General features: G+C 23.9%; 2 protein-coding genes across 3 annotated transcripts; both read left to right on the top strand.

Annotated features, from left to right (window-relative positions):
- The first annotated feature begins 4,471 nt into the window (after positions 1–4,471).
- On the top strand, positions 4,472–18,324 carry LOC113556115 (tumor suppressor candidate 2-like). Of its 2 annotated transcripts, none has more exons than XM_026960876.2 (4): positions 4,472–4,676; positions 16,219–16,431; positions 16,621–16,732; positions 17,385–18,324. In XM_026960876.2, the coding sequence occupies exons 2-4, from the start codon at positions 16,253–16,255 to the stop codon at positions 17,463–17,465; spliced, it is 372 nt and encodes a 123-aa protein (XP_026816677.1). In that variant the 5' UTR covers positions 4,472–4,676; positions 16,219–16,252; the 3' UTR covers positions 17,466–18,324. The 2 variants fall into 2 exon arrangements, with proteins under 2 accessions (XP_026816677.1, XP_026816676.1); XM_026960875.1 differs by lacking the exon at positions 4,472–4,676 and adding an exon at positions 9,773–10,131 and having other exon boundaries at positions 17,385–18,321.
- A 1,805-nt stretch (positions 18,325–20,129) lies between these two features.
- On the top strand, positions 20,130–25,955 carry LOC113558785 (dynactin subunit 2-like). Its single transcript, XM_026964325.1, has 9 exons — positions 20,130–20,256; positions 21,644–21,751; positions 21,943–22,002; positions 22,863–23,005; positions 23,070–23,184; positions 23,793–23,923; positions 24,095–24,314; positions 25,147–25,432; positions 25,756–25,955. The coding sequence occupies exons 1-9, from the start codon at positions 20,221–20,223 to the stop codon at positions 25,953–25,955; spliced, it is 1,299 nt and encodes a 432-aa protein (XP_026820126.1). The 5' UTR covers positions 20,130–20,220.
- Positions 25,956–26,185: the final 230 nt, after the last annotated feature.

Below are 26,185 nucleotides of genomic sequence, written 5' to 3' on the forward strand. Positions count from 1 at the left end.
CTATAATAATTGTTAATTGTAATTAGTAAACAGTTCACCAGTTCATCTTATCATAATACACTAATGAAAAGCGGTGAATCGGGTACTGTTGGTAGGTGAGGTATCATTCATATCATTAAATTGCCATCATAATTTATTATTTTATCATAGAGTATGGATCGCGATTTAAGATAAAGATACTATCTTAAATCGTGGTATGGATTGAACTTGTTACGTTGTTACGTAGCTCGGTTGTTCAAACTAGTACATTTTTTAATCAATGCTCGAAGATTGGTGTGTACCAGTTGTGTATAGAAAACAATAAGATAGAACGGTAACTTCTTAAAAGTAGGTATACAGTTAAACTTCTGAATTCTGATTATTTATGTTGATATTAGTTTATTGTTTGTTTTTCCTAAGTGAAATTAAGTTGATTGAAAACTAAATTTTTAAAGTGAGTATATAAACATTTTAACACAGTTAACAAATGTGTTGTTAAATATTGTACAATTACTTCTATCAAATGACTTATTACAATACTGATTACTCTTTGGTCTGCAAACTGTTACTTTTAAATGGTGTCTGTCACTTATGGGTTCAAGCTGTAGAAGAATTTCATCTAAATATTATGACAACTCGGTACTGAGTTACATGTAGCTTACTCATATAACTCAGAATCAGAACCATCTTAATACTTTGTTGAAGAAATTAAATAAACGATAGATAAGTGTTTCAATTACAAGTAAATTATTTTAATTGTTTGGTAATTATGAAACATATAACTAATTTAATATGATAAAATTATGAATTATAAAGTTCTCAACATGTTTATTTCCTGCTGCACAGCCTGAAGATGGTAAAAAAATAAAAATGCAATCACCTGAAGTTTTACATTTAATTTTTAATTTTATCCTCTGTTCTAGGACTATGTTTCAATAAGTGAATTGTAGATCCATCAATATGCATCAATGCATTGAGCACTCTTCTGTCTAACAAAAGAAAATCGGCATTGTAGTTTGTCAAAAAGCCACAGACTTAAACTTAAGAAAATATAGCTGCAGTTTAACAGTGGTATAGAATAATTCATAGTTCATTATTAATGTAAACGGAAGTTGTAAATAAGGTTGAAGCAGATAATTATAGTTGAACAACAAAGAAACAATCCTGAAATATTTAAAAAAATACTATAGACATATTTAAAACATTAAAGTCATTAAATCTGTGATTACTATTTAAAAAGTATAAAATCTTCAATTAGATCTAGCAATACTTAGTTCACGCCACCGTTTGATTAAATTTTATATTTTATTTGCTTACATAATAGGACGAAGCCTATAGTATAATTATAATTCAATACAATTTATAATATGTACTGAACCCTATGAAAAGTAAAGACATATTTTATATTTTTGTGATTTCTGTTTTTAACAAATCTTTAATAAAAGCCTGTTGATATTTCGATTTACCACTACATGTGTGTGTTTGAAGATTGTGCTACCATTTATTGGCTGTCATAAATGTTTTTTTATATATATATATATATATATAATTCATTTTTGACTAAAGAATTTAATCTTATACTAAATAATATTACGTTAAATTTTTATTTCTTTGTAAGTTTCAATGCATACTAACTATTCAACAGCGAAATTGTTTTAAATATGAATAACAGCTAATCTAAGATAACAATATCATCAGAAAGGGTCATAAGTAGGACTTGGAAATTGTAAGAGCTAAAAAAGGCAAAATATGAACGAAAAAATTGCAAAATATGCATTAAAAATGTTAAATAAGCAAAAAAACTATTTTAAATTCCAAAAATATAATACATCAGATGTTACTAATAAATTAATAATATACTTAAAAACTATTTATAATTGAAAAAAAAATTATATCTGGTTGGCATTTTGACATTTTATTAAACTGAAAATAATTTATTGTTAAATTAAAAAAATAAAAGTTTTTTAAAATCCTTTAATTTTATTTTAATATAAATTTAAATATACAGGTTAAGAAAAAAAATCAATTTTTTTAGAAAAATATGAAATAATATGCATATGCGTATAAAATCAATAAAATATGCACTTTTTTAGCTAAAATTGGCAAGATATGCATTTTTAATTTTCAATTTTTTAACTTGCCATTGTATATTTCAGATTTCTAGCTAGGTCTGCTATAAATAGAAAGCATACAGAACAATATGCAATTCCTACAACTTCCGAGCCCTAGTTATAAGTAAAGCTATATTAAACATAGAGTCCTCCGTCCACTATCACTAAACATTTTAAGTATGAATATAACCAATACATTTGATGGTGTTCAATCAATAAAAAAAATGTACCTATCACTATACTGAGTAGTAAGTACAATTACTATTACAGAAGTGGTAGTTGGTTTAATTACCTATCTGGGTCTGTATTAAATTTTGCTTTATAAACAGATGTTCTTTATAATATCAAGTCTTTCTTGTACTTTTTTCATTTGATATTTCGTGGTCACTAATTGATCTTAGTTTATGCATTTTTTTAAAACTAATAAATACATAAGCTTTATTATACAGCAGGTAGGTATTAATGTCAAATAGATGCAAAACTCAACTATATATTGTTTTCAATATCAAAAGATAAATTTGACTACAAAAAATGCATGTCTATAATGTCTGAGTTTTCTGACCATGACTATATATCATAATTATTATTGACCACATATTCTTATGGTACAAAAGTAATTAGTACCTACTACCTATTAACCTATTTTAAAATAAATTTTATATATTTTTTTGAAATAAAATATTTAAATTGGTAAAAAGCTAAACAGTATTTCTACTATTCAGGAAAAAATATCCAATTTTTAATATGCTTGAATGATTCTAATTGTTTGTTAGAGCAATAGCAGTGCTTAAAAATAAATCGTTATGAGCGTGAAATTGTAAAATTATGTATACAATTGAAACGACATTGCGTACAATAAATTGCCTATACAAACCCCTTTAAAAATAACATTGGACAATAGAAAATATTCTATTTATATTTTATTGTTATAATGTAGAATATTAGTATACAATGTGTTACCTTTTAAAAATAATACTAAATATTTCAGTCCAGCGATAAAGTTTTCGGAAGGAGATAGGGAATACTTCAAAAAATTTTTTGATAATTTTCAAATTTTTATATCTTTCGGTACACGCATGTGCAAATGTGCAATACAACTTGCATTTTTTTAAATAGCAATAGGTGTTTTCATTACGAAATTCGGATAGACCGAATTTTTAAGTCACTTTGACTTCCTAACTGTGGCTATAAAATCAAAATTTATTGAATGACAACGAACAAATATTTTAATTTAAATCATTGTATTTTTCGACGATTATTCTATAATTTTATAAATTTCAGTGCGATTCTCCGTATTTTTTTCACTTATAATATATTTTTAAGACTTGAAGTGTACGTTTACAGGTTACCTCAAATTTTGTTTTATATACCTACTATGGATAGTGTAATAGTGTAAACAAAGAGACACAACATTTTTCATTTCTATTATTTATTTAAAAAATGAATTAATACCAATACTTATCTTACGGATTGTTCAATTTCAATTTTAAAAATTTTATCATTTTTCAATTAAGTTGTGAAATCGATAGATTGTTTTTAGACTATACCAACAATTAAAATTTAACAACTTAATAATTTTAAATAATATTTTAAGCAACTACTAGTTAGAGAACTGATCAGTGATCAATATCGATTCGTTAAGTCACAAAGACATGAGAAATGAATCGGTACACAATAATGATTAAATATGGCCACGGTTGATTATAATTTACCGTGGATATGGCTTTGCAGATATAATAATTTAATTTCAACTTGGTTTTACACTGATAAAGTGATATTTTAATTTATTTTATGGCATGCGGATATTTGGTGTTAAATATATTTTTATTCATACGAAGATACGGTGCGTCCATATTATAGTTTAATAGGAATTAAGTAATTAACATATTATTTGCTTTTACCTGACACTTGCTAGATTTCATGTAAGAACTATATAATATGTATAAACATAGGAGTGCGTACGAGGGTGTCGAGTGTGTCTAGGCACTCTCCAACATGTTATTGGGGCCCTAAACTTTAAGTCCTGACTGTATATATAAATATAATATATATATGTGGACCTGTATTTTAACTGATGTTTCTAGAATAAATATGTGGTAAAAAAATTATGTTCGGAATAAAACAATAATAAGACATAAAATATTTTAAATTTGCATTGAAAAAACTTATTATAAATTATAATTATAACTGTTAGATGTTATTGTCAACGAAAATATAACTTCAAACTTATGGTACTAGAAGTATTATACATCACTGATTAATATAATGTGATGTAATTCCCGAATTCCATGATAAGATTAGAGACCATCATTATATATTTAGTGAAGTGGAAAATAAATACAACCAATTGATATCTGTTATTTGTCTGCTATAAGCATGGGACTATTATAAGTTGACTCTTTACTAAATATTAATCACGAGTATTTCTACAACTGAGCCAACGTTGTTATATTAAGTATTTTTTTTAAATTAAAATCATGCCACTTAAATGTGGTTCTCAAAAACGGAAAAAAAAATTTAAAAACAATTTTGAATTGAAGAAAATACGAGGTTCTTTTGGTAAATGTATTCTACTCAAAACAAATCGTAAGTAAACAATAGTAATAGTATGTAATGTTTAAGTGCATATACTTATAGATACTATTAATACTATAAATGTAAAAAAAAATTAAAATATGTTTATATTGGGTATCACGTTGTCAAAACCGCTAATCCAAAAAAGCGAATGTCAAAATAATGATGGAATAATAGCTAAGCATAAAATGGCTTAAGACATAATGGCGATAAATTTTCAAAACAGCTAAAGTACATTATTTTAAAATTATTATTATTATTAAACGTGTTTGGTGATACATCAGTGTTTAGTCATACATCAAATAAAAAAATGTATAGGTACTTGTACTGATAAATTATAATTATATAATTATTATTATGCCTTTTAAATAATTAACAATATTTCTTTCCGTACATTGTTTTTGAATTTTTAAAATTCTTAATGCTGTATCTTGATTTTTTTTATTGAGTTTTGTCCGCTCTATTTTAATTTCTGTGTTGGTTTGTTCTTGTTTGAACCCTTCTATAAATTTACAAAATGTTGGATGACACAATCCAAGTAAATGATTAAAACCACTATAAATCTGATTGTAATTATCTGTATCTTTATAATTTATAAGTAATACTATTATTACTATAGAGATATAGAGTATAGATAAATAATATAGAGACATAGAATATAGATAAATAATCAGAATAATAATTTTAAAATAATACACTTTAGCTGTTTTGAACATTCGCTATTACGTCTTTTAGGTAATTTATGCTTAGCTATTTTGCCGTTGCTTTTTTGGATTCGCGTTTATGATGGAAAATCGTTTATTGTTATTTCTCTACCATTATACATTAAATATTATTATTGAATTGAAAAGTGAGTTATCTAATTAATAAAGATGGACGAATAAACAATCTAAATAATTTGAATTATGAAAAAAATAAACAATTTAAAAATAACACAAAAAACACAAACATAATGATAATTACCTAAAGTAAAAAATATAAATTATAATTAATAACTAATTAAATAACAATAAATGATCAAGTAGAAATTAGTAGTTGCAATATACTTTTAACACTACTGAGTACTAAGCCTGTATTTTATTAATTATTTTCTATTAAACAAGATAAGTGCAACATAAATATTAGAATATAATTAGAATGATGCGTATGGCAAATAGTGATCTATCATTTTTTTAGCATTTGTTGTATCTTTTATTATGTTATTTATGTTTTTAATTTGAATTTTCACAATTATTATTGCTGTTATTCATTGTAAAAAATTTAATTAGTATTATCATATTATGTATAATTGGGCTCAGTCCATATTTGTTATAATAAATATAAATAATAGTCTCAAATAGACATTTTATTATTATTGATGGTTATAAATATTATATTCTAGTTGTAGTTGGTGACAAAAAGAAAAATTGTAAGTAATGTTTATTCGTACATAATAATTTATTAAATGTAGGTACCCACATGTCTTATTAAGAGAGGGCCCAAATTAAGAAAAGAGTTCAAAAATATTGTAGACACCTCCCGAAATTCAGGTCTGCGCACGACTGTGTGTAAAAATATATGTAAAAAAATTCTATTATATAACTGACTGGTAATCAACGTATACTTAAATATATAATAGTTAAAAACTAGACATTTTAACGATAAATTCATTTCATCATGTAGAGATTGGATTTATTTAAATTCGCATTAAAAAAGGGATTCGTTGGTCGTGAATAACAAATATTTTTTATCTGTATAATGTTATTGTTGCCTTGTTGGTTACAAAAAATAAAATAATTTTTATAATTGTTAATAATTTTAGACCTATACTTTATTTTTGTTTACTATGTTGAACATAATATACATAACTTACATTTAACAATGTTTAGGGTAAGGTAAATCTATTGACATTTTTTATTTGTGACGGTCAATACCATACAGGCTACAGGATCCTATATTCCTATATTATGTTAGTACCTACCTATATTATATTATATTATTATTTATTTCCACGATACTGAGAAACTGATAGTATATTTTTTCGGAACATCAAATTTATTGTAGAATTCAGAGCATCTATTTATGTAATATCTACATTAAAAACTGTCAAGGTTGACCTTCGTCGCTCAGCAGTCAATAATAGACTATTGTAAAAACAGCAGACCTTGTTAGCATTATTAATTTTAAAATTTAATTGAAATGATTTAGACGTGTTGTGAGGGGAAGAGGGATGTAGGTAGTCCAAAACTTATTGAACGATAACTTTAAAAATATCATGTTTCTGAGGCACAATAGGTACTTAGTATATACATAGTAATAATATTAGTATAATACTATGTTACACAAATTACAAACTAATAAAATAATAACTAAAAATATTTGAAAAGTATTTACATTTTATAAATACTTGAAGTATTTTAAGGAAAGAATATTTTAAAAATATTTTAAACACATGAAAGAAGTATTTTTACAATACTTCATTTATCAAATATCAACTAAAATTTGATAAGCTACTATTTACAAATTTATATTATTTATATGTTAATTAGGGAAACTTGGGTAAAAACATGAGGCTAAATTGTTTATATTGTTATATTTCATGATAATCGTCTGCTTATAATTAAAAAATATATATTATTATAATAATATGTTATTTAATATTATCATTAATCTTAAGACAATTACAATAATAAAAATATTTTTGATTTCCTAAGAAATAAAAAGTCAATTTCATACCATTTTGAACCGCATATGAGGAAAAATGTAGATATCTAACAAATATTAAATTCATATAAAAATAAATACTTTTTACTTTTATTCAATTAAATTAATCAACTTTAATTAGTTTTTATTGAAATAACTTATATACCTATATGCATACCATTACAATATATACACGAACAATCAAATATTAATAAAATAATCAGTAATTGTAAAATAATTAAGAAAAATAACTGTTTGAAATTTTAAAATATTTAGGGGCATAGAAAAATTTCAAATTTGTGTATATTAAATTTAACTCTTCATTATATTCATTGAGACTGGAGATCATGAAAATTGTATTTATCGTAATAGTGAAATAAAATAAAAATATATGTGTACCACTACATAGTTTTTATTGATTTATTTATCTAACTAAAACATTGTGCACTAAATGTCAAAATATGTACCTATAGTATGACTAAAAAAGTACTAAAGAGCCTATACTCTAATTGCCTATGAAAAATAAGAAAATTTATCAATTATTACATAATTACGCATTTATATATTACCTACTAAGTTTATATGTATAGTTAGATATAAAAACATGCATTAGGTATGTATTAATATAATATGTAATTTTATTTTTAACTTAAAAAATATACAAGTACTTATGTCTAGCACATTAATGTTGTATGCACATTGCACATACAATTTGATTCTATTTATATAGGTATATACATATTATACAGTTTTAAATTTACAATTATTGCAATTAGAATGTATGTACTTAGTATGTTAATGTGTCCAAAAAAATTAGGGGCACTGTCTAAGTATTGGGGCACTAATTTTTCCAGGCTCGACCGGAAATTAAAGTCTGCGCACGCCTATGGTAATATACAAAAAGGTATGGTTATATTTTGTATACAAGGTGATTATTTTAGCATGCTCACACCATTTTTATGCTTAAATTATGCATATAATCAAACTCTGATTTTTGGAATTTTCTAATGAAATTAAAGACAATATTTTTGAGTAGGTACTTAGATTTTTCACAAGATGTAAGGAGTATCATGTGGCAATACCAATTTTGGTTTTTCAAATGAGAACATCTTGTTTTAAAGCAAAATGTGAATCAGGTAACTTTTTTGAAAGTTTTAACTTATTGTAAATAAAATTTGTATGAAAACTTAGTTATTCTACTTTAAATACTAAGGAATAAAAATGGGATGAGTATGCTTAAAATACCACCTTGTACATCCAAAATTCAGTTTTTACCGGTACAAGACAAAAATATTTAATTTCTCTATTCGTCACATGACCACTAATGTTCCACGTTCCATTACCTACCCATAATCCAAAATGAAATGGTTGCTGTGGTTCTATGAAGGAGGTGGGATCATACGAATACTCTTATGAGACAAGCACATAATATAATAGTTAATAAAATAAATCATACACTCATATCATGCTAATGTTTGTGATTGTAATAACGCTTTACATCCTTTTACAAAAATCTCAATATAAAAATATCCAAATTAAAAAAAAACTTTATGCTATAATACATCTACTACTATAGACAGTAGTCATAATAATATATTGTTATACTTACATAACATGACGTACAACCATCTTTGAATAAGGTACCTACATACATTATAGATGTACTTTATAATACAAAATTCAAAATATTATACACTAACAAGTAACTATATTTACTATGTATCAATACTTGTCAGTGCCATGGATAATGGATACCTATTATAATTATATATACTAAATAGATAAACAATATTTCAATATCAAATTTGTATCAACAAATATTGACAAATATGACAAAGGTATGCAGTCGTATGCACCTATATACAGCATACATATTATATTTATACGGGATGTCTATCACACATTTCTTAAACACCTACTCGATTTTGCATTGATACATATTGATATACCAACATGATATTTTCCATGAAAATATTGAATGTTGCTGAGTTATTATAAAAATTAATTTAATTCTTAAATAGGTATATCGATAAAAAATATTTTGTATAATATTATGCATACTAACACTTGTGTTTTCGTTTTATATCAACTCACGGGCTACTTGGCTTTGCAATTTAAACACTCACTAAACAGGATACAATTAATTGAATTAATAAAATATATTAACTTCTATCAAACGATAGTGAAGTACAGTATTTACAATGTTACGCTGCTATACAATACGAATTCGAAATTAATATTAAATAATATTAAATTTAATGTTTACTTTTTTAGGTTGTAATAAAAATTAAATTTTTTAAAGGTAGACAAGAATACGTGGTTGGAGGATAAATATGATAATGAAAATAATATGATAACAGATAAGCTAATTTTATCAGTGTTCGACTTCCGTGATAAATAATAATCAATGATAAAATGTAAGATGAGTAGCGACATGATCCGAATGAACTGACGATGGTTCGATTAATTACGGTTTTTAGTTTTTACCCGTTTACTTAATTTCTTTAATTATTAACTGTGAAATATTAGTTTAAGCTATAAGTTCTATTGAATTTCTGTACTAAATTATAGTACTAATTTTATTAGCAACTTGGTTAAACTTATTCACATATATTTTTTAAATCTCTTACGCTTAATATGTATTTATATACTTTTATATTTTAATCATCAGAGTTAAGTTCAGGTCCACAGCTGTGCTTTTTAATTGACTTCATTGGAAAATATGGACTACTCAATACATTAATACATCTTAATTCAACAATTAAAAGAGTATTAATCTTCTGATGTGAGTGTTAATTATTTATAATTTGTACAAATAGTATATTAGGCATATATAAATACCTATTTTAATATACTTAAACTCATTAACTATGCATACAATCTGATTGATTAAATTCTTTCTTGTGTTTCAAAGTAGTGTCTTATGTTGTAGATAATATTTACATGTACATTAAATAATAAGTCTATTTACTAAGCTTAATGATAATACAAAATCATTATTACTTAGTTTATTTTATGAAAAATCTATTTTATTAATTACAATGTGTAGTGTTAAGTATATAATTAATTCCTGTCTTAATTAAAGGTATTATGTCTTACTTTTATTAATTGTCTTAATTATAACCACACCCTTTGATTACCTATATTCCAAATTTATAAATTAAATTATTCAATTTTCTTGTTGAATTTAAAATTATATATTGTACAAGAATTAAAAACTAAATAAAAGTTATTATTTTGCTTTGATTGGTAACTAAGTTAAAAAAAATAAAGAGGACGTCTCACCCTCCTGTGTTGTCTCCGTCTTATACACATTATTTTAGTAAATTTTCGTTCACCAGTTTCAATAGTGTGCTTTTAGTTTTAATATAACTGTTTTTTATTTTAACTTTTAGGTAAGAACATTATATGTGTTCTCTCGTTGGCTTTTTACGATATTTTAATTTTTAAGTGAATTATGATCATTTTGAAATATTTAATAATTTCATACACGTAACTCACCTAAAAAACTAACGAAAGAACACAGATAATGTTCTTACCTAAAAGTTTGATAATAGGTCAATTCACTATAATATTAACACTAAAAGCACACTATTGAAACTGGTAAACGAAAATGTACTATGTTATACGTTTGTAAGACAGAGACAACACATGCGGATGAGAGATCCTCTTATATTATATTTTATAATCTTATTTTTTTTTTTTAAGTACAAAAGTATAAAAGTACATTCATTATTCGAGTATTTTAATTTTTCCTCAAAAAATTACAATACACATAATTTATCCTCAATAGAAGATGTTAATGTTAGAAAAATATTACCTCTGAGATAAAATTATATTTATATTCACATCCATCTTATTTCCCAAGTACAGTCAAAAACTATTTTGTGCAATATTAATATTACTCGTAAAATCATTTAATTTAGCTAACTATAAAAAATAAAAATATAAACAAAGAACACTTAGTATATATTATTTATATAATTACATTTAATTACACTCTGGAGGTGTCTCTGTCTTATGCATTCAGCATAATCAATTTGGTAGTATTAGTACAGTGAAACTTCCATATAACAAACTTTCATTTTATAAAATTTCCTGTTTAACGAAATATTTTTAAGAATATTTTTTTCATTGTTAATGAATACGTAATTCTATTTAATGAATTCCTCCATATTACGAATTATTTTTGTTGCTTATTCAACTTCGTTATATTTTAAATACATATATATATATATATATATTATATATATTATTATTATTGTGGTAAATACTTGTTACTTAATCTTATTTTATTTATTTAATTATTTTTTTTTTTTTAATTATATAAATGCTATAATACATATTGCTAAAGTATTGTATTGGTGGTAGTCACATTAAAATACAATATTGAAATTATAACTATTTTATATAACTGCAACTCATAATTAAAATCTACTATAATATTATACACCAGCAGTTCTCAAACTATGCTCCGCAATGGCTTATCAAGGGCTTCATTCGTATACCACAATCAATTTACACAAAAGACAGATAGATAAAAATTAACATTAAATATTTCTTGTGGGCTCTACAAGAAACTTCTACTTAAAAAAAGGCTCTGAGGTTAAGAAAGTTTAGAAACCGCTGTTATACTGTTCTTTTTATAAGTACATAAAAGTGGTTATATTTTAAGCATTGACAATAAAAATTCCTAGTGGACAACATTTTAAAGATATTTAAGCTGTAGCACTGATTTGAATCTTTACTTGTTTTTTGTTATTTAATAATTAAATTTTATTTACATAATTTATAAATCCTAAAATGTAGCATATAATACTTTTGTACTAAATATTTTAGTAAAAAAAAGATATTTTGAGTACATGAATAATAAATTCTAGTTTAAAATTTTTAAACCTTATTTTTAACTTTAGGATATTATAGGTAAATTGGATATCTATTTAAAATTAATTTGCAGTATTATTAATTACTGATACATAAATACTTGATTATTTGTTTTGTATAACCAAATATTTGATTAAATTTGTTACCATATTTCACCATAACATTTTATTTTTCCATTTTAAGTATAGCAATATTATATTGGAATTTATTTTTACTATGATAGGAATATGTTCATAGTGTAAATACTGTAAACTGTAAATAAGCTTAAAATTAATCCATAAATCCAAAAAGCCATATACAATTTATATGAGTGATTTAATAATTTTCATGAATTTGGATATTTACATGTAAAATAATTATTTCTCCTTGTATGATTTTTTTTATTTTTTTAATATTCAATAAATATTAAATCATAAACATTTGAAGCATAACACTATAACTTAAATTTTTATCTTCAGAACAGAAATACATTTTCAAAATATTTACACTAATTTTAAGCTATAGTCATTTAAATTTTCAAATTTCTGTATATATTTTTTAAATATTGCTAATAAAAAAATTAGTGCTCACTTGAAAAGCTGGAAAATTTAATTCAAAATTGCAAAACTGCAAACTGTAATTAAAATCTCATAAAATTTCCAATTTTAATAATTAAAGATTAAAAATTGAATATAATGATTCTCCTGAACTTTTCTTATAAAACCTTAAAATCTCCAAAACACAGTTTTTTTTTATAAACATTTCAAGTTTATAGTTTGTCAAAAATAAATATTTTATTATTATTCAAAAACAAATAACAAAAAGACTTGAAATTGTATCCATGATTAAATTTTTGACTTTTTTGTGCTTATGATAGGTATGAGAAATTATTGATATTTTTATTTAAATCTTTTTTACTTAGTCAAAAGTTTCAACATTTATACAAGCTTTCTTATAAGTTATTCTTATTATTAAAGCTATTTAAAAAATGATTAGTTTTAAGATGTTATTTATATATTTATATTAATATTTGGTCTCAAGTGTTTTAACAAAAAAGTTAATAACAATAATATAATATGGATATATGGTATAAATATATACTATTAAGAATATAATAAATTCAATATTTTTTGCAAAAATTATATCAACATTAAATCAACAAAATATTAGCAAAATAAATTATTTTAATAGCGATACAAAAAAAACACACGAGTATTATGAAATATACTTCGTGATAATATAGTCTGATTGGCCGTCTTTTCCGCACAAAATCGTTTTTCGTATATTATAATAATTTTACATTGAATTCACATTGTCCATTACAGTAACCCACTTGAATTTAATATATCGTACAACATACTGCAGAGTAATAGGTATTCACTAATCTACCTTTTTTTTTTTTATTGTATGTACAATTATGTGTAAATATTTTTCTTTTTGCAAAAGTTAAATTATATCAATATCATTTATATTTTTTTTTATGTTCCTCGTCTAAAATTTTAATTTAATGCTGTTGTAGTTAAATCAATGAACATCCGGCCCCCATTGTAAATACTTAATAATTACGCATGGCTCTTACTCTCCCCTGTTAGCTATATGAATAATAATGTGTTATTCATATCATCTAAATCTAAAATATTACTACTTTTAAAATAAAAACCATACGAGCTGTGTATTCAATTAATTTCATCGATATATATGGATACGTTTGTAACTTGCTTATAGAATTGTAGCACCTGGAGTTCCTGATGCCAATGTGTGACGAGATGCAAGCGACACTAGAATTGTATTGTTTTATTCTCGTTCTGGTTTAGTCAGATTTAAAATTTGGCATAAGTTGTACACAAATTATTAATAATACTATGATTTTGATGTATTATAACTCAATTTATTGAAAAAATACGATAGGAAAAAATAATTTTAAATCGCACTAGTAGAGTCAATAAATTGATACGAGAACTTTTGCGTATTTTATGCTGGACACGTCGACGCGATGAGCACTACATAACGTATTGACGTGGCGTTACGCAAACATTCTATTTCCAACCGTAGGTATCGCCCACATATCATCCCTTTGTAGACTAGTGCACATCAGTGTTAGTAATTAAAATTAGCTCCTTTAAATCAATAGACAACAAACGATAGTATTTAGAGGACGCCTACCCGCTTAGTGCTATCTTCGTCTTACGTACACGTACACCCGACACCGTAACAAATCTGAGTTAAGCAGAATCTATTTTATGCTCTTTGCTAATATATTAGAATAAACTAACTTATTATTCAACTTAAATTTAAAATTATTATCTAGGGTAGGGGTGGGTAACTGGCGGGTCTCGAACCTATTTTATCGGCACGCGCTACATTTTCAAATTACATCATACAATTTTAAAGTCGTTCGTTTATACTCTATGCTACGTCTATGCTAAATTTAAATGCATATTTTGAATGACCTTTTTTTTTCTCTCTATACTCTGGCCCGCTAAATTTTAATTTTCTAATAATTGGCTCTCTAATAACTTTCAGTTGCCCATCCCTGATCTAGGGCATCACGTAGGCTTTTATTGATATACGTAAACTATTAAAACTTTAAAATGCTAATCACTCACTTTAAAATTATAATATCTACATAAGCCTACGTAATGCCCTAGATAATATTCTTGCCTTTAAATTTGATAATAGGTCAATTGACTTAAATACTAAAGCAAACAGCATAAAATGAATTCTACTGAACGTAAATTTTATATAATTATACCATTGATTATAAATACGCATTGCCGTTGTCATAAGTATAGGCTCACATAGTTCGCTTAATGGTTACAGAGTAAGTACGATAAAACCAAGTAGATCAACTGTTAATTTTCAATACTGGCCATTACTATAATTACGCGCTGACAGCGCTCTACAGCATTACACGACATTTATCGTTCCGTCGAAAAACCACCCAGTGAGCAATCCATAGTATTTACTATTTATAATCAATGTCTTACACGTTAGTAAGTCGGAGACAACACATGCCAGTTTATTTATTTTTGAATATTCGTCGTAAATTTGTAAATAATAATTTATGATTATATATTTATCATAGTAGTAAAATTATACATTTATGTAACAATAATGTTACAGCAACATAGAATGTTATTTAATTTTTAATATTTTAATATTTTGATTGTTTTGTTACCAAGGCTTTTGAAAGTATGACTAATGAGAGAAAAATATCTGGCTAAAAAATAGGTGAAATAATTTTAATATATAACTTTGAAATTAATTTATGTAAATTAGACACGGTGCCACGGCGGTAACTGCTGGCAGCAGCTTGTCGCACAACCCGGTTTTTTAATTTTTCATAATATTGTGTCGTTATTCATCGTCATTGATTTGGGTTTCGAGGAATCCATATTTGACGCTAACGTAAAACGTTCATTTTCTTTACACACATAGACACAAGACACGCAACTAGTCAAGTATACAAAGAATTGCCTATACACAAATGGTCGTGCTGCAGTCCCCTAAACACATTATTAGAAGTTAACATTGTTGATTCATGTTATCATAATGTACAACTCTACTTAGGTCTTAAATTAATAAATCATTTTATAAATTTTATTTATTTTAATGGTCTAATTTATCATGTATTCATGTCTATATCATGGTATTTTAATAGTATTTTTACAAATATGTAAGTACTAAAAAACAATAAAACTAGGTACCTACTTATATATATAGGCAGTTGTTATATATTGTTTTGACAAAACAGATGTTGGGCTAAGACACTTATAAATAAATAACATTTATTATTTTCTCTTTTATTCAATTATTAGTTAAGTTTGTCGAGAAATTGGTTGCTTGTGTTGCTAGTCTATTTCAAATTCATTTTTTCTTTCTTTTTTTTTAACTCAAAACGAGAAATTTGTCCTTTATGTCACTAAAATATTTAATCACTAGGTACTTAGTAGATAATATATTCGTATAATTTTTGTCATAAATTAATATATAATTTTTTTTTTTACAGTTAGTTTTTAAGAAGTTTTATAGCTGTAAAAATAATGGGCGGAAAAACCACAAAGTTATTTAGAAGCTCACCTCAACCAAATACCAAAGATCAAACTGATAATAACTCCCCATATCACGAGCATCATAAAAACCATAATAACCATGACATCCAACTACCAGATGATCCAGTTGTGAAAAATCCTTTAAGTCCATTTGTATATTACAGGAAAGGGTGAGTAAAACATTTTTTACCATTTAAATTATTGTAAAATGAATTCAATTTTTTCTTTTTCATTAAAATCATAACTCAATTTAAAAAAAATAATTTAACAAGATTATAATTACAATTGAATAATAGCATAATATTATTTATTATACTATTTAAAAGAAATAATAGATTGATAACTTATTTTTACCACAGGTCAATGTATATCGATGAGGATGGTGATATTGCGCATGAATTTTATGCAGAAACAAAAATAGGATCAAAATTAACTTTAAAACAAATCAGTAATCAGCATTTAAAACCTCAAGTAAGTTTGATTGGTTATTATAAAAAAAATTCTATATCTCATTTATCTAAAAATTTTCAGCTTATAAATAATGATTATATAACTTGGAATTTAAACAGGGCAATTAGTTAAATAAATTTTTTTAATCTTGATTCATCGTATTTTTTTCTTTCCTTAAGATATTATTATTATTTTTTATTTTTATTAAAATATGAAATGTACAGAATGTACAAAAAATATATATACATTAAACAAATAAGTTTAGAGGATATACAAAAAAAAGGCAACTTAAAATTAGGAGCGAGGAAGCTATCTAGTGATAAGACCCTTAAATATAATTTATAAAAATATGTAAGTTAATGAGATTTTAACTACAACACTTGTAGATTTATGATAATAATAATAATAATATCTGTTAGTTAAGTTCAGTTTTTACACTAAGTCATAGTATGTAGTGTTTATGGAGGCAGGTATGTGTAAACGTCAATTTTAGTATTTTGTCATACATATATATATATAAATACTTCAGAATGTTTGCATTCTTTTTTGTATAAATACTCAAGAAAATAAAAACCATCAACATGAAAGAACGTCATAGTTTTAATTTATGTATATTAAATATTATGAGATCAGTAAATTTCTCTTATTATAATAATACATTTTGTATTTACAGGGAGATGTACCTTTGGATGTACCGTGCTTAAGAAACGATTATCCAGTTATCTTATTGGACCAGAACAGAATAAAGGAATGATTAGTTTCACATAAAAACATTATTGAGTATAAAAACATAATCGTTCCTATGATATTGTTCTTTTTCCCGTTTATTAAAAATTTAAGTTTTATTAATTGCTACAAATAAATATTACAATTTGCATCCAGTTTAATCAATAATAAGTATAGAATATGAAATACTTATCTTGGTGTACTGGTTGCGGTAAATGTCTACTTATTATTTGTAACATCAGCATTTATGTATAAACTAAAATACTTAAATTAACTGAATAAATGTATGAAATAATTACTCCCATACTTGTGTTCTATATATAATTGATCGTATTAGATTATTGAATTGAATTTAGTTGAAAATTGTATATCAATTGATTTTTACTTGTTTAATTAAATATGTAACAAGCAAGTGGGATGTTACTTTGTTTAAATTAAAAATGACCATACATAATGCTTATGATGTATTTAAGTATTTTTTGTAGATAAATTATGACTGACAAAATAACTAATAATATTATACCGAATAAATTTATTCATTAATTAAAAACACGGATACCCGAAAATAAAATGTAGTTAAAGAACTTAATAGATACTGCAAGAATTCTTTAAATAATTATTCTTATCATTAATCAGTTATATTAAAATTAAAATATACTTATTTCATTTTTTATAATAAAACTAATTTTAATCTATTTGTTTGGTATGTTAAGAAAAGGTCGATGGTCATCACTAATTTAACCAATAAACCATATTTTTAATATTAACAGTTCATTATAATTTTCGATGTTTGCCATTTAAAATTATTATTGGCTTAAAGAAACAATTACCCACACAATTAATATGATATTTATATTATTAGATGGATTTAATATTATAATTTTAGTCATTTTTCTTATATTTAAATGTTTTATACATAGTCCATTATTGTTGTGTTTGTTTGTCTTAGGTATATAAGTAAAGTAATTTTATTGTTTTGTGTTTTTTTTTTTTGAAAATCTTGCATTATACTGTAACTTTATGATAGATTATTATTTTTAATTGATATAGCTTGATACTTAATTATTATAATTTATCATAGATTTGTTTTCATTTAAAACAACATTTATTGAAAGGTTGTAACGTAAGCATGTATTTGTTTAATTGTAACAGTTAAAAAATATTGTTTTTACTATCACTGTTTTATATTACTTATTATATTAAAGTTTAAGTTGAGAACAAAAGTCTCATTTTATTACATCATGATTTTAACATTTGATATGTGCATTGTTTATCTACATTATATTTATAAATTTATTAACAGTATTCTTATTGATTTTACATTACTGTACTCAATATTACTCATAATAAATTAATTAAATTTGAAGATTTGTATTTGATTAAATTTGGTTATTACCAAGTTGTTAACTTTTTCCACATCCCACAACACCTAATATAAAAAATAAATTGTAATTAATTTAGAACCTTTTCCAATTATCATAATAATCTGAATAATCATACCATTTACGTAACAGGTTTGAGATAAAATTGTAGGTAATTGCTGCAGACCACTTGTATTTTATTACCTTGTGCATATGAAAATCAGAAGATGACATTTATATGATTAAATATTACATATTTTTATTACTTGCTCAAACAAGTTTTAGTTTCTTCTAAGACTTTCTACTCTCATTACATTTAATGAAAAATACTAAAAATCAAAAATTTAAATTATTAAGAAATAACCAGTAATACACAAAAATGAACAAAAAAGTTCATTTTTGAAATGTATTTGAAAATAATTGAAATATTTTAACAAAATTTGATACATTGACAAAATGAAAATGATATAAAAACAGTAATACACGAAAGCAGTGATCTGGATTGTGACACAGTAATCTATCCCTTAATTGTAGATCTGTGTTTATTCATTATAAATACACCCAAAGATTTAATTAATTTCCATCATTATTTCGTGATTTCTATTGGTTACAATCATTAATACCGAAGTACTTAAAATTATATTGCTTAATTTGATATCAAGTCTTATTCAGTATACATTATGCGGAATGTTGAATAATTTGTAGTATTATTATCTGAATTTAATCTTCATCAATGGGTGGCTCCGTGACGGATAATATAAAGTATAACAATTTAACTATGTATATTGTATAATGTATAATATGCGACTATAATATTTTTGCAGTAATAGAGATGCCCAAGCTTTTTTCTCTGGTGGGTCACATTGCCACAATAGAATTAATCAATAAATTTATTATGTGTTTAATGCTAATACGAATTTTATATTATATTATAATATTATAGTAGCCTGAAGGTAAGCATAATATTGTAAAGGGGCAGCTATAAGCAACCTATTGTACGTGGATGGCTATTACGATTGTATATTTTCTTATCAATGGTTTTGTTTTAAATCAATAAATTACTAATTTTACATAATCACACCCGTTTGTGTCAGTTAAAGTTTATTTTAATCATTTTGACGTAAAAAAATATATTTTTATCAAATATCTAATAGGTATCAATAAAAATTCGAAATCAACAAAATATGATAATCTTATATTATAAATAATGATTAAAAATTATTTGTTTTATGATAAATTATTTGTCGTTATTTAATAAATGATATGTAATTTTATGATGCTTAAATGCTTTATAAAGGATTAGTATTAGATGATTTGCACTTTGTATTTAATTATTATGTCAAGTAATAATTGGTAGTGTATATAGTAGATCATTTGTATTTCATTTAGACGTTATTGCCTTCTTGACTTCTCATAAAAAATATGATTGATTCCAAAGACGATCAATTTAATGGATCTGTAAGTACCATACCTACCTAATTTATGTTTTATTCTTAATTTCATAGAAAATTAAAAATATTTTATGTTGGTGGTTCATTTCACATGTACATTACAATGTATATAATGATGGGATATACCGTATATCTAAATTTTGTATACTCATATGCATGGGCGGATAGGCCATGTTTGGCCTACCGGGAAATTTTAAAAAGGGCCTTCACATGAAAAAAAAGTCTAAAAGGGCCCCATTACCGAAATACGAAGGGGGGGCACTGGGAATAGCCCAGTTTCCCGGCAGGCTTATCCGCTCATGCTCATATGACATATCTCATTACATCAAATATATCTTAGTTATTAGCATGCTGTATACGTATTTGTTTTGTATTTTTTAAATTACTGAGTTGAATTTTTATTTACTGTGAATTTTCTAATAAATAATAAATAAAATAATATCTTATAATATAGTACACCCACTGTATTTTATACAAATTAATAAAAATTAATTAAACAAAACAGTAATTGGCACTATAATCACTCTAACCAATAATTGTGCTTATTTACCTAGCTCAGCATCTTTAAAGTCTTTAAAAATATCTTATGTAACCAGTACCTTTATAGATAGGCAATAAAGGATAATTAATATTTGTGAGTGCTGACATTTTAGTGGTATATAATAGTGAATAAATCAAATTCAATATTCTTAATTGTTAAAAAAAAAAAATAGTAATTCAATCTCTTGCTTCTTAATAAATAAATAACATAATAGATGTAAATTATACATATATCTATAATCTATACTGTGTTTACTAATTTTAATGTACTAATTACATTACATAAAGAACTTTCTTAAGAAAAAAATAGGTTCCTCTTCAGTACTTTTAGGGAAAAGTTTTATTCTTACTTATCTGTAATTACATAAATAATAATTAATTACTTCTATCAATGGTTAGATATGTAGGGAGCCGGGAGGTACCTAATATGTACACACTTTATAATAACTTTTAGAAATCTTAATGTGGCATTTCCTAAGAAATGAAAATTGGCAATAAAAAGTTTTAAGCTATATGGAACAGAACATTTTTTCTCAATTTCTTGTTACTCCTAATTCTTTGGCATATTGAATTTAATTGGTTAAACTTCTTTATAAACTTTAAAACTATGTTTTTCGATTGATGTCAAAGAAAGTTTTGTTTTTAGGTACTAGAACTTTGATTCAATAAATTAATTTTAGTTATAATTTTGTATTAATTTATATTTTATATTGTACTTACATATCAAACTTTTATTGTACTATTAAATATTTTCCTTCAGATATATCATTAAATAAACAAACATGCATTGTTATTAGCTATACATTCAAATATCAGATTGAATATAGTTTTTAACGTAAACATTTTTTATTTAGAGTAGTTGGAAAAAACTCAAAAACCGTCCCCGTCAATTTCAAGAAAAATGGAATACTCTTGCTATTTTTAAAGATGACAAAATACTTTTGATGAAGTTTGATAATCCGGTAAAATTTTTAGTTTTTAAAATGTATATATATATTTTTAATTTTTTTCCTTTGTAACAATTTTAAAGCTAGTATTTAATTACATAGGAGTAGATTTATAATAGATAATTTGGTAAGTAAATAAATTCTGTATATTATTATAATCCAGTAAATTATCTTTTATAATCTATTACATATAGTGATTTTTTAAGGCTTTCAATCAATCTGAAACCGATATTGCCGATAAAAATCAAAATCACAACACTAAAAAGGTGAGTTGTTTCTAAAAAATGTATAATATTAGCTAATTATTATTATCTTTACTGGTTCATTTATTTACATATATAAAAATGTATTTTCTTAGAAAAGTTTTCTTAGTAGTTTCTTACTTAATTATATTTTATATTTATTTACTATTAATTTGGATTTTAGTAAGTGAATTAAGTAAGTTATAAGCAATAATGTAATCTATGATTAAATAATAATGTTGATATCTGTATGACTCATGTAAACACTTAGTAAAGAATTGTTTAAATAATTTTGTTAGTAATTGAGAGTAAAACCCTATACAGTACCAAACAATAAATCTTAGGAACATCTATATTAAAATGTTTTTAGACCTTATTCTGCCCAATGATTAAGCTATAGATGCATCATATCGTTGTAGAGCTTGATTTGAACATTTATATTCATCAATAAAATTTTTAATAATATAGAAATTGTTTTCGGTGTTTCATAATTATCACAAAAACATTGAAAACTAAAAAATTAAAATAATTACAGTTATGAATATTGAAGTTAAAAAGGAGTTTAGATAAAACATCTAGGTTGGACAAATCTAGGGAGGTTAAAGAATAAAGAGTGTAACAAAATATTACCATATTATATTATTATATTCATTTAATTATCTAAAAACTCTATCTATACAACTCATTAGCATTGTATAAGCCTGACTTTGATTAGAAATAGTACACTACTTGTAGACAATATAGTAGTAAATTATGTTTTCTAATACCATGCCTACATATATTTTGAACATTATATAAGGTTTAGCAATTTTGTTAAAGTTTAAATTGCAATTGATTGTAAGCTATCTATTTGTTAAGAATAATATTCATTTTTAACAATCAAGGAAATTGAAGATGTTAATTCTAATATTCAAACAAATGGTGTATATGGAACTTATAAACATTTTGTGGATTCAAGTAATATTGACTTCTCTTCGGACATCCTTGATACTTTCAAAAAATCATACAAAATTAAACATAATTTAATGTAAATATTAACAAATGTTTTTATGTATACTAAATTTAAGTACAATATTATTTTATGTGTTTAGAAATGAATATTGGGAATTAGCTGCTCAAGGAGAACGAGAAACGCCATTGCAAAAATATTATAGATTGAAGTTTGAAACCGAAGACTTGTTGATACAAGAATCCATTTTTCAAGTAGTTAGTTTTCAGTTGACATACTTTAGGAAATTACAGTGTTCTATAAGTTTATTACAATATTGATAATAAAACAAATTATTTGTTGAACAATGCATATTTTAAATGACTAAAACATTTTGAAGAAATCATGAAAAACTAATAGTAATTAATAAATAATGAAATATATGCGACTTTTAAACAAAATATTAAAACATTTTGAGTAAATTTCCATTATTTAATGTTAAGTTTTAAATTGCTTTAGATTAATGGCCTTTCAGTATTTGTTTTATTTGTATTAAATTATAGGTAAACCAATGATGGCAATGTATTCTTACAAAAATTATTCATTGATTTTAAGAAATACATAAACTTTTTATTTAGCTGTAGGTAGTGCCATGTATTATAACAAAAAGTTAAAAAAAATAACAACTTGAATTATTATTATAAAATTGTATTTTAATCTTATTTATCAAATTTTAAATTATCATTGAACTATGTATGTAAATATTATTTATAATTAATGATAGAATACAGATACTATATACATAAAACAAATAAAAATACCCATCAATGATAATTCATGATTAGATTGTAATAATCAAATTATAATAGGTAGAATTTATTTTAAGGTGGATGAAAATGATCATAATGAAAAGCTATGTGCTAGTATTAGATTTCAGATACAAAAACTATTAAACAAATTGTATAGTGTTGATGGACTTTTAGAAAGTTATAAAACCACTATAACGTTTAATTTACAGTAAGTTATTCTAAATTTAATTTGTAAAAGAATATTATAAATCTAGATGTTATTTTTTAATGACTTTCTCATTTATTAGTTAATATAATTTATTATATTTTAAATGTACTACTGTTTGATTGTATTCTGATTTGTCTTTGGTTGCTTTTAATATTATATTTTTATTTTCAGAAACTTCATTATTACTAAATTTTTAGAAAATCATCTAAGTGGTATTGATAAAGAACAGCCCCTTTTTATTAATAATATGTCAAAACTTTTGAATATTAAAGTAACATTAAAAAATTTAAAACCTAGCACATTAAAAACTGTACAATTACTTCAAATATCTCGATTAGAAGAACGTTTACAAAAACTAGAAGAAATTATTGGATCTGAAAAATCAATTTTGGTAAGAGGTATAAAAGTGAATAAAATATTAATGATTTATTTTATAATTTAGACTATATAATTATTGATTTTTGAATAATTTGATACAATATATTTTTTAAGATAGTTTAAACTTTTTTTTTTAATAAGAATTTTAAAAGAATAAAAGTTTGTTTATATTTAACATAACATTGTACAGTAATTTATTATTATACTGATACATTTTATTTTAGACATAAAAAACAAATCAATAATTTCAAATTAGCTGTTATATCTATTATAAATAGATTGTATATTTTACAAATCATTATAAAATACTACTTTTTTTAGAATAAAAAATATATATTCTATGCAGAATTCTATTCATAAATGTTTATATATCATACTAAGGTCTTTTTTTTATTTTACAAAAGATTACAAAATATATTATGTATAAAATTAAATTATAAAACAATCATATATTATAAAAATTATACTACTATAAAAGTAAGAGACACTAAAAATAAAATTTTGTTTAATGCATTAACAAATTGCCATCGCAAGTATTTTTTTCTTAAAGTTTCAAATAGATATTTATGATCTAAAATCATTTTCCAAATATTAATAACAGAACTTAATGAAAAGATATTTGCTATATTCTATACGTGAAACTCACGAGAGACAGATATCACAAAACTTGATGTGACATTCTGTAATGTATCAATTTAAAACTATGTCAGTTTTTAAAATTACAAATTACAGTTGACTATCACTGATGGGGGGGGGGGGGGAGTCAGTTGTCATCATTAATACTTACTCTTTCATGTATTAGTACATTATTCGCCTCTTGCTTCAACTATTAATATATTTTACAGATGCGCTTAGCTAGTATAAATAACAATGTGGGATTGGTTGAAGCAGTTAGCATGTTAAAGGGATTGTCCAAACTAATTTTACCTCAAATTAATCTAATTGAATCCAGAGCTATTTACTTGCTACCGAAGATACAAGAAATTACTTCAAAACAAGTTGATCAAAGGTTAGAAGTGGATAAAAAAACAAATAAACTCTATGAAACTATAGTAAAAGCAAGAGAAGAATCAAATTTGTTACCCTATATTATACAAAGAATGAACATTTTAGATATTTTTCGTCATAAAGGTAAAACATGAACATTAACTTAATAATAATTTATACATTCACTTTTTGATGGTTCATTAGTCAGATTTGTTGAATACATTTTAAATATTATTTATAAAGAAATGTTAAATGTTTAATTTTACAAACTACAAAATTAATTAAATATGAATGGTATTACAGTTAAGGTTTAAAACTTAAATTTAGATTACATAATTATAATTTAAAAATTAATTTTTGTACAAATCTATTTGATTTACACCGTTATATTTAACTATTTAATGTTAATTATTAATTTAAAAATTGTAAATGGCTTATAAAAATTTAATTTCAATAATTTGTTTTAGTTAAGACATTTTCCGTAACAATGAACAATATTAATATTGAATATTCAGAAACTTCGAAAAATCTCAAGAAAAATGAACTATTACTTAATAATATTGAAACACATATACCTAAACACTTAACAAGTGTAGTTTCCAATTTGCAATCTTTAAATGCTCAAATAAAAGTGTTTGCTGATCGGTTGAAAAACATTGAAGTGTAGTAAAACTGTACAAAATTATATACATTTATTTCTTTGCAATTGTAATACTTTTATTTATTTTAATTGTAATAATAATAAAATATATTATCTATAATAATATAATATTATATTCTTATATTTGAAAAATGTGTTAGTAACACATATAAATATAATAATTATCCTACTGATATTTTATATATTTGTTATCTAAATAAATAATAAATATACATATGTTTAATATAATATTGACA

Source organism: Rhopalosiphum maidis, chromosome 3 (assembly GCF_003676215.2).
Source record: "Rhopalosiphum maidis isolate BTI-1 chromosome 3, ASM367621v3, whole genome shotgun sequence".
Lineage (NCBI taxonomy): Eukaryota > Metazoa > Arthropoda > Insecta > Hemiptera > Aphididae > Rhopalosiphum > Rhopalosiphum maidis.

Coding starts and splice junctions, on each gene's coding strand:
- LOC113556115 (XM_026960876.2), top strand. CDS start 16,253: ATGGGCGGAAAAACCACAAAGTTATTTAGAAGCTCACCTCAACCAAAT. Junction 16,432..16,620: donor TTTGTATATTACAGGAAAGG/GTGAGTAAAACA, acceptor TTTTTACCACAG/GTCAATGTATATCGATGAGG. Junction 16,733..17,384: donor ATCAGCATTTAAAACCTCAA/GTAAGTTTGATT, acceptor TTGTATTTACAG/GGAGATGTACCTTTGGATGT.
- LOC113558785 (XM_026964325.1), top strand. CDS start 20,221: ATGATTGATTCCAAAGACGATCAATTTAATGGATCT. Junction 21,752..21,942: donor TGATGAAGTTTGATAATCCG/GTAAAATTTTTA, acceptor TGATTTTTTAAG/GCTTTCAATCAATCTGAAAC. Junction 23,006..23,069: donor AAAATTAAACATAATTTAAT/GTAAATATTAAC, acceptor TTATGTGTTTAG/AAATGAATATTGGGAATTAG.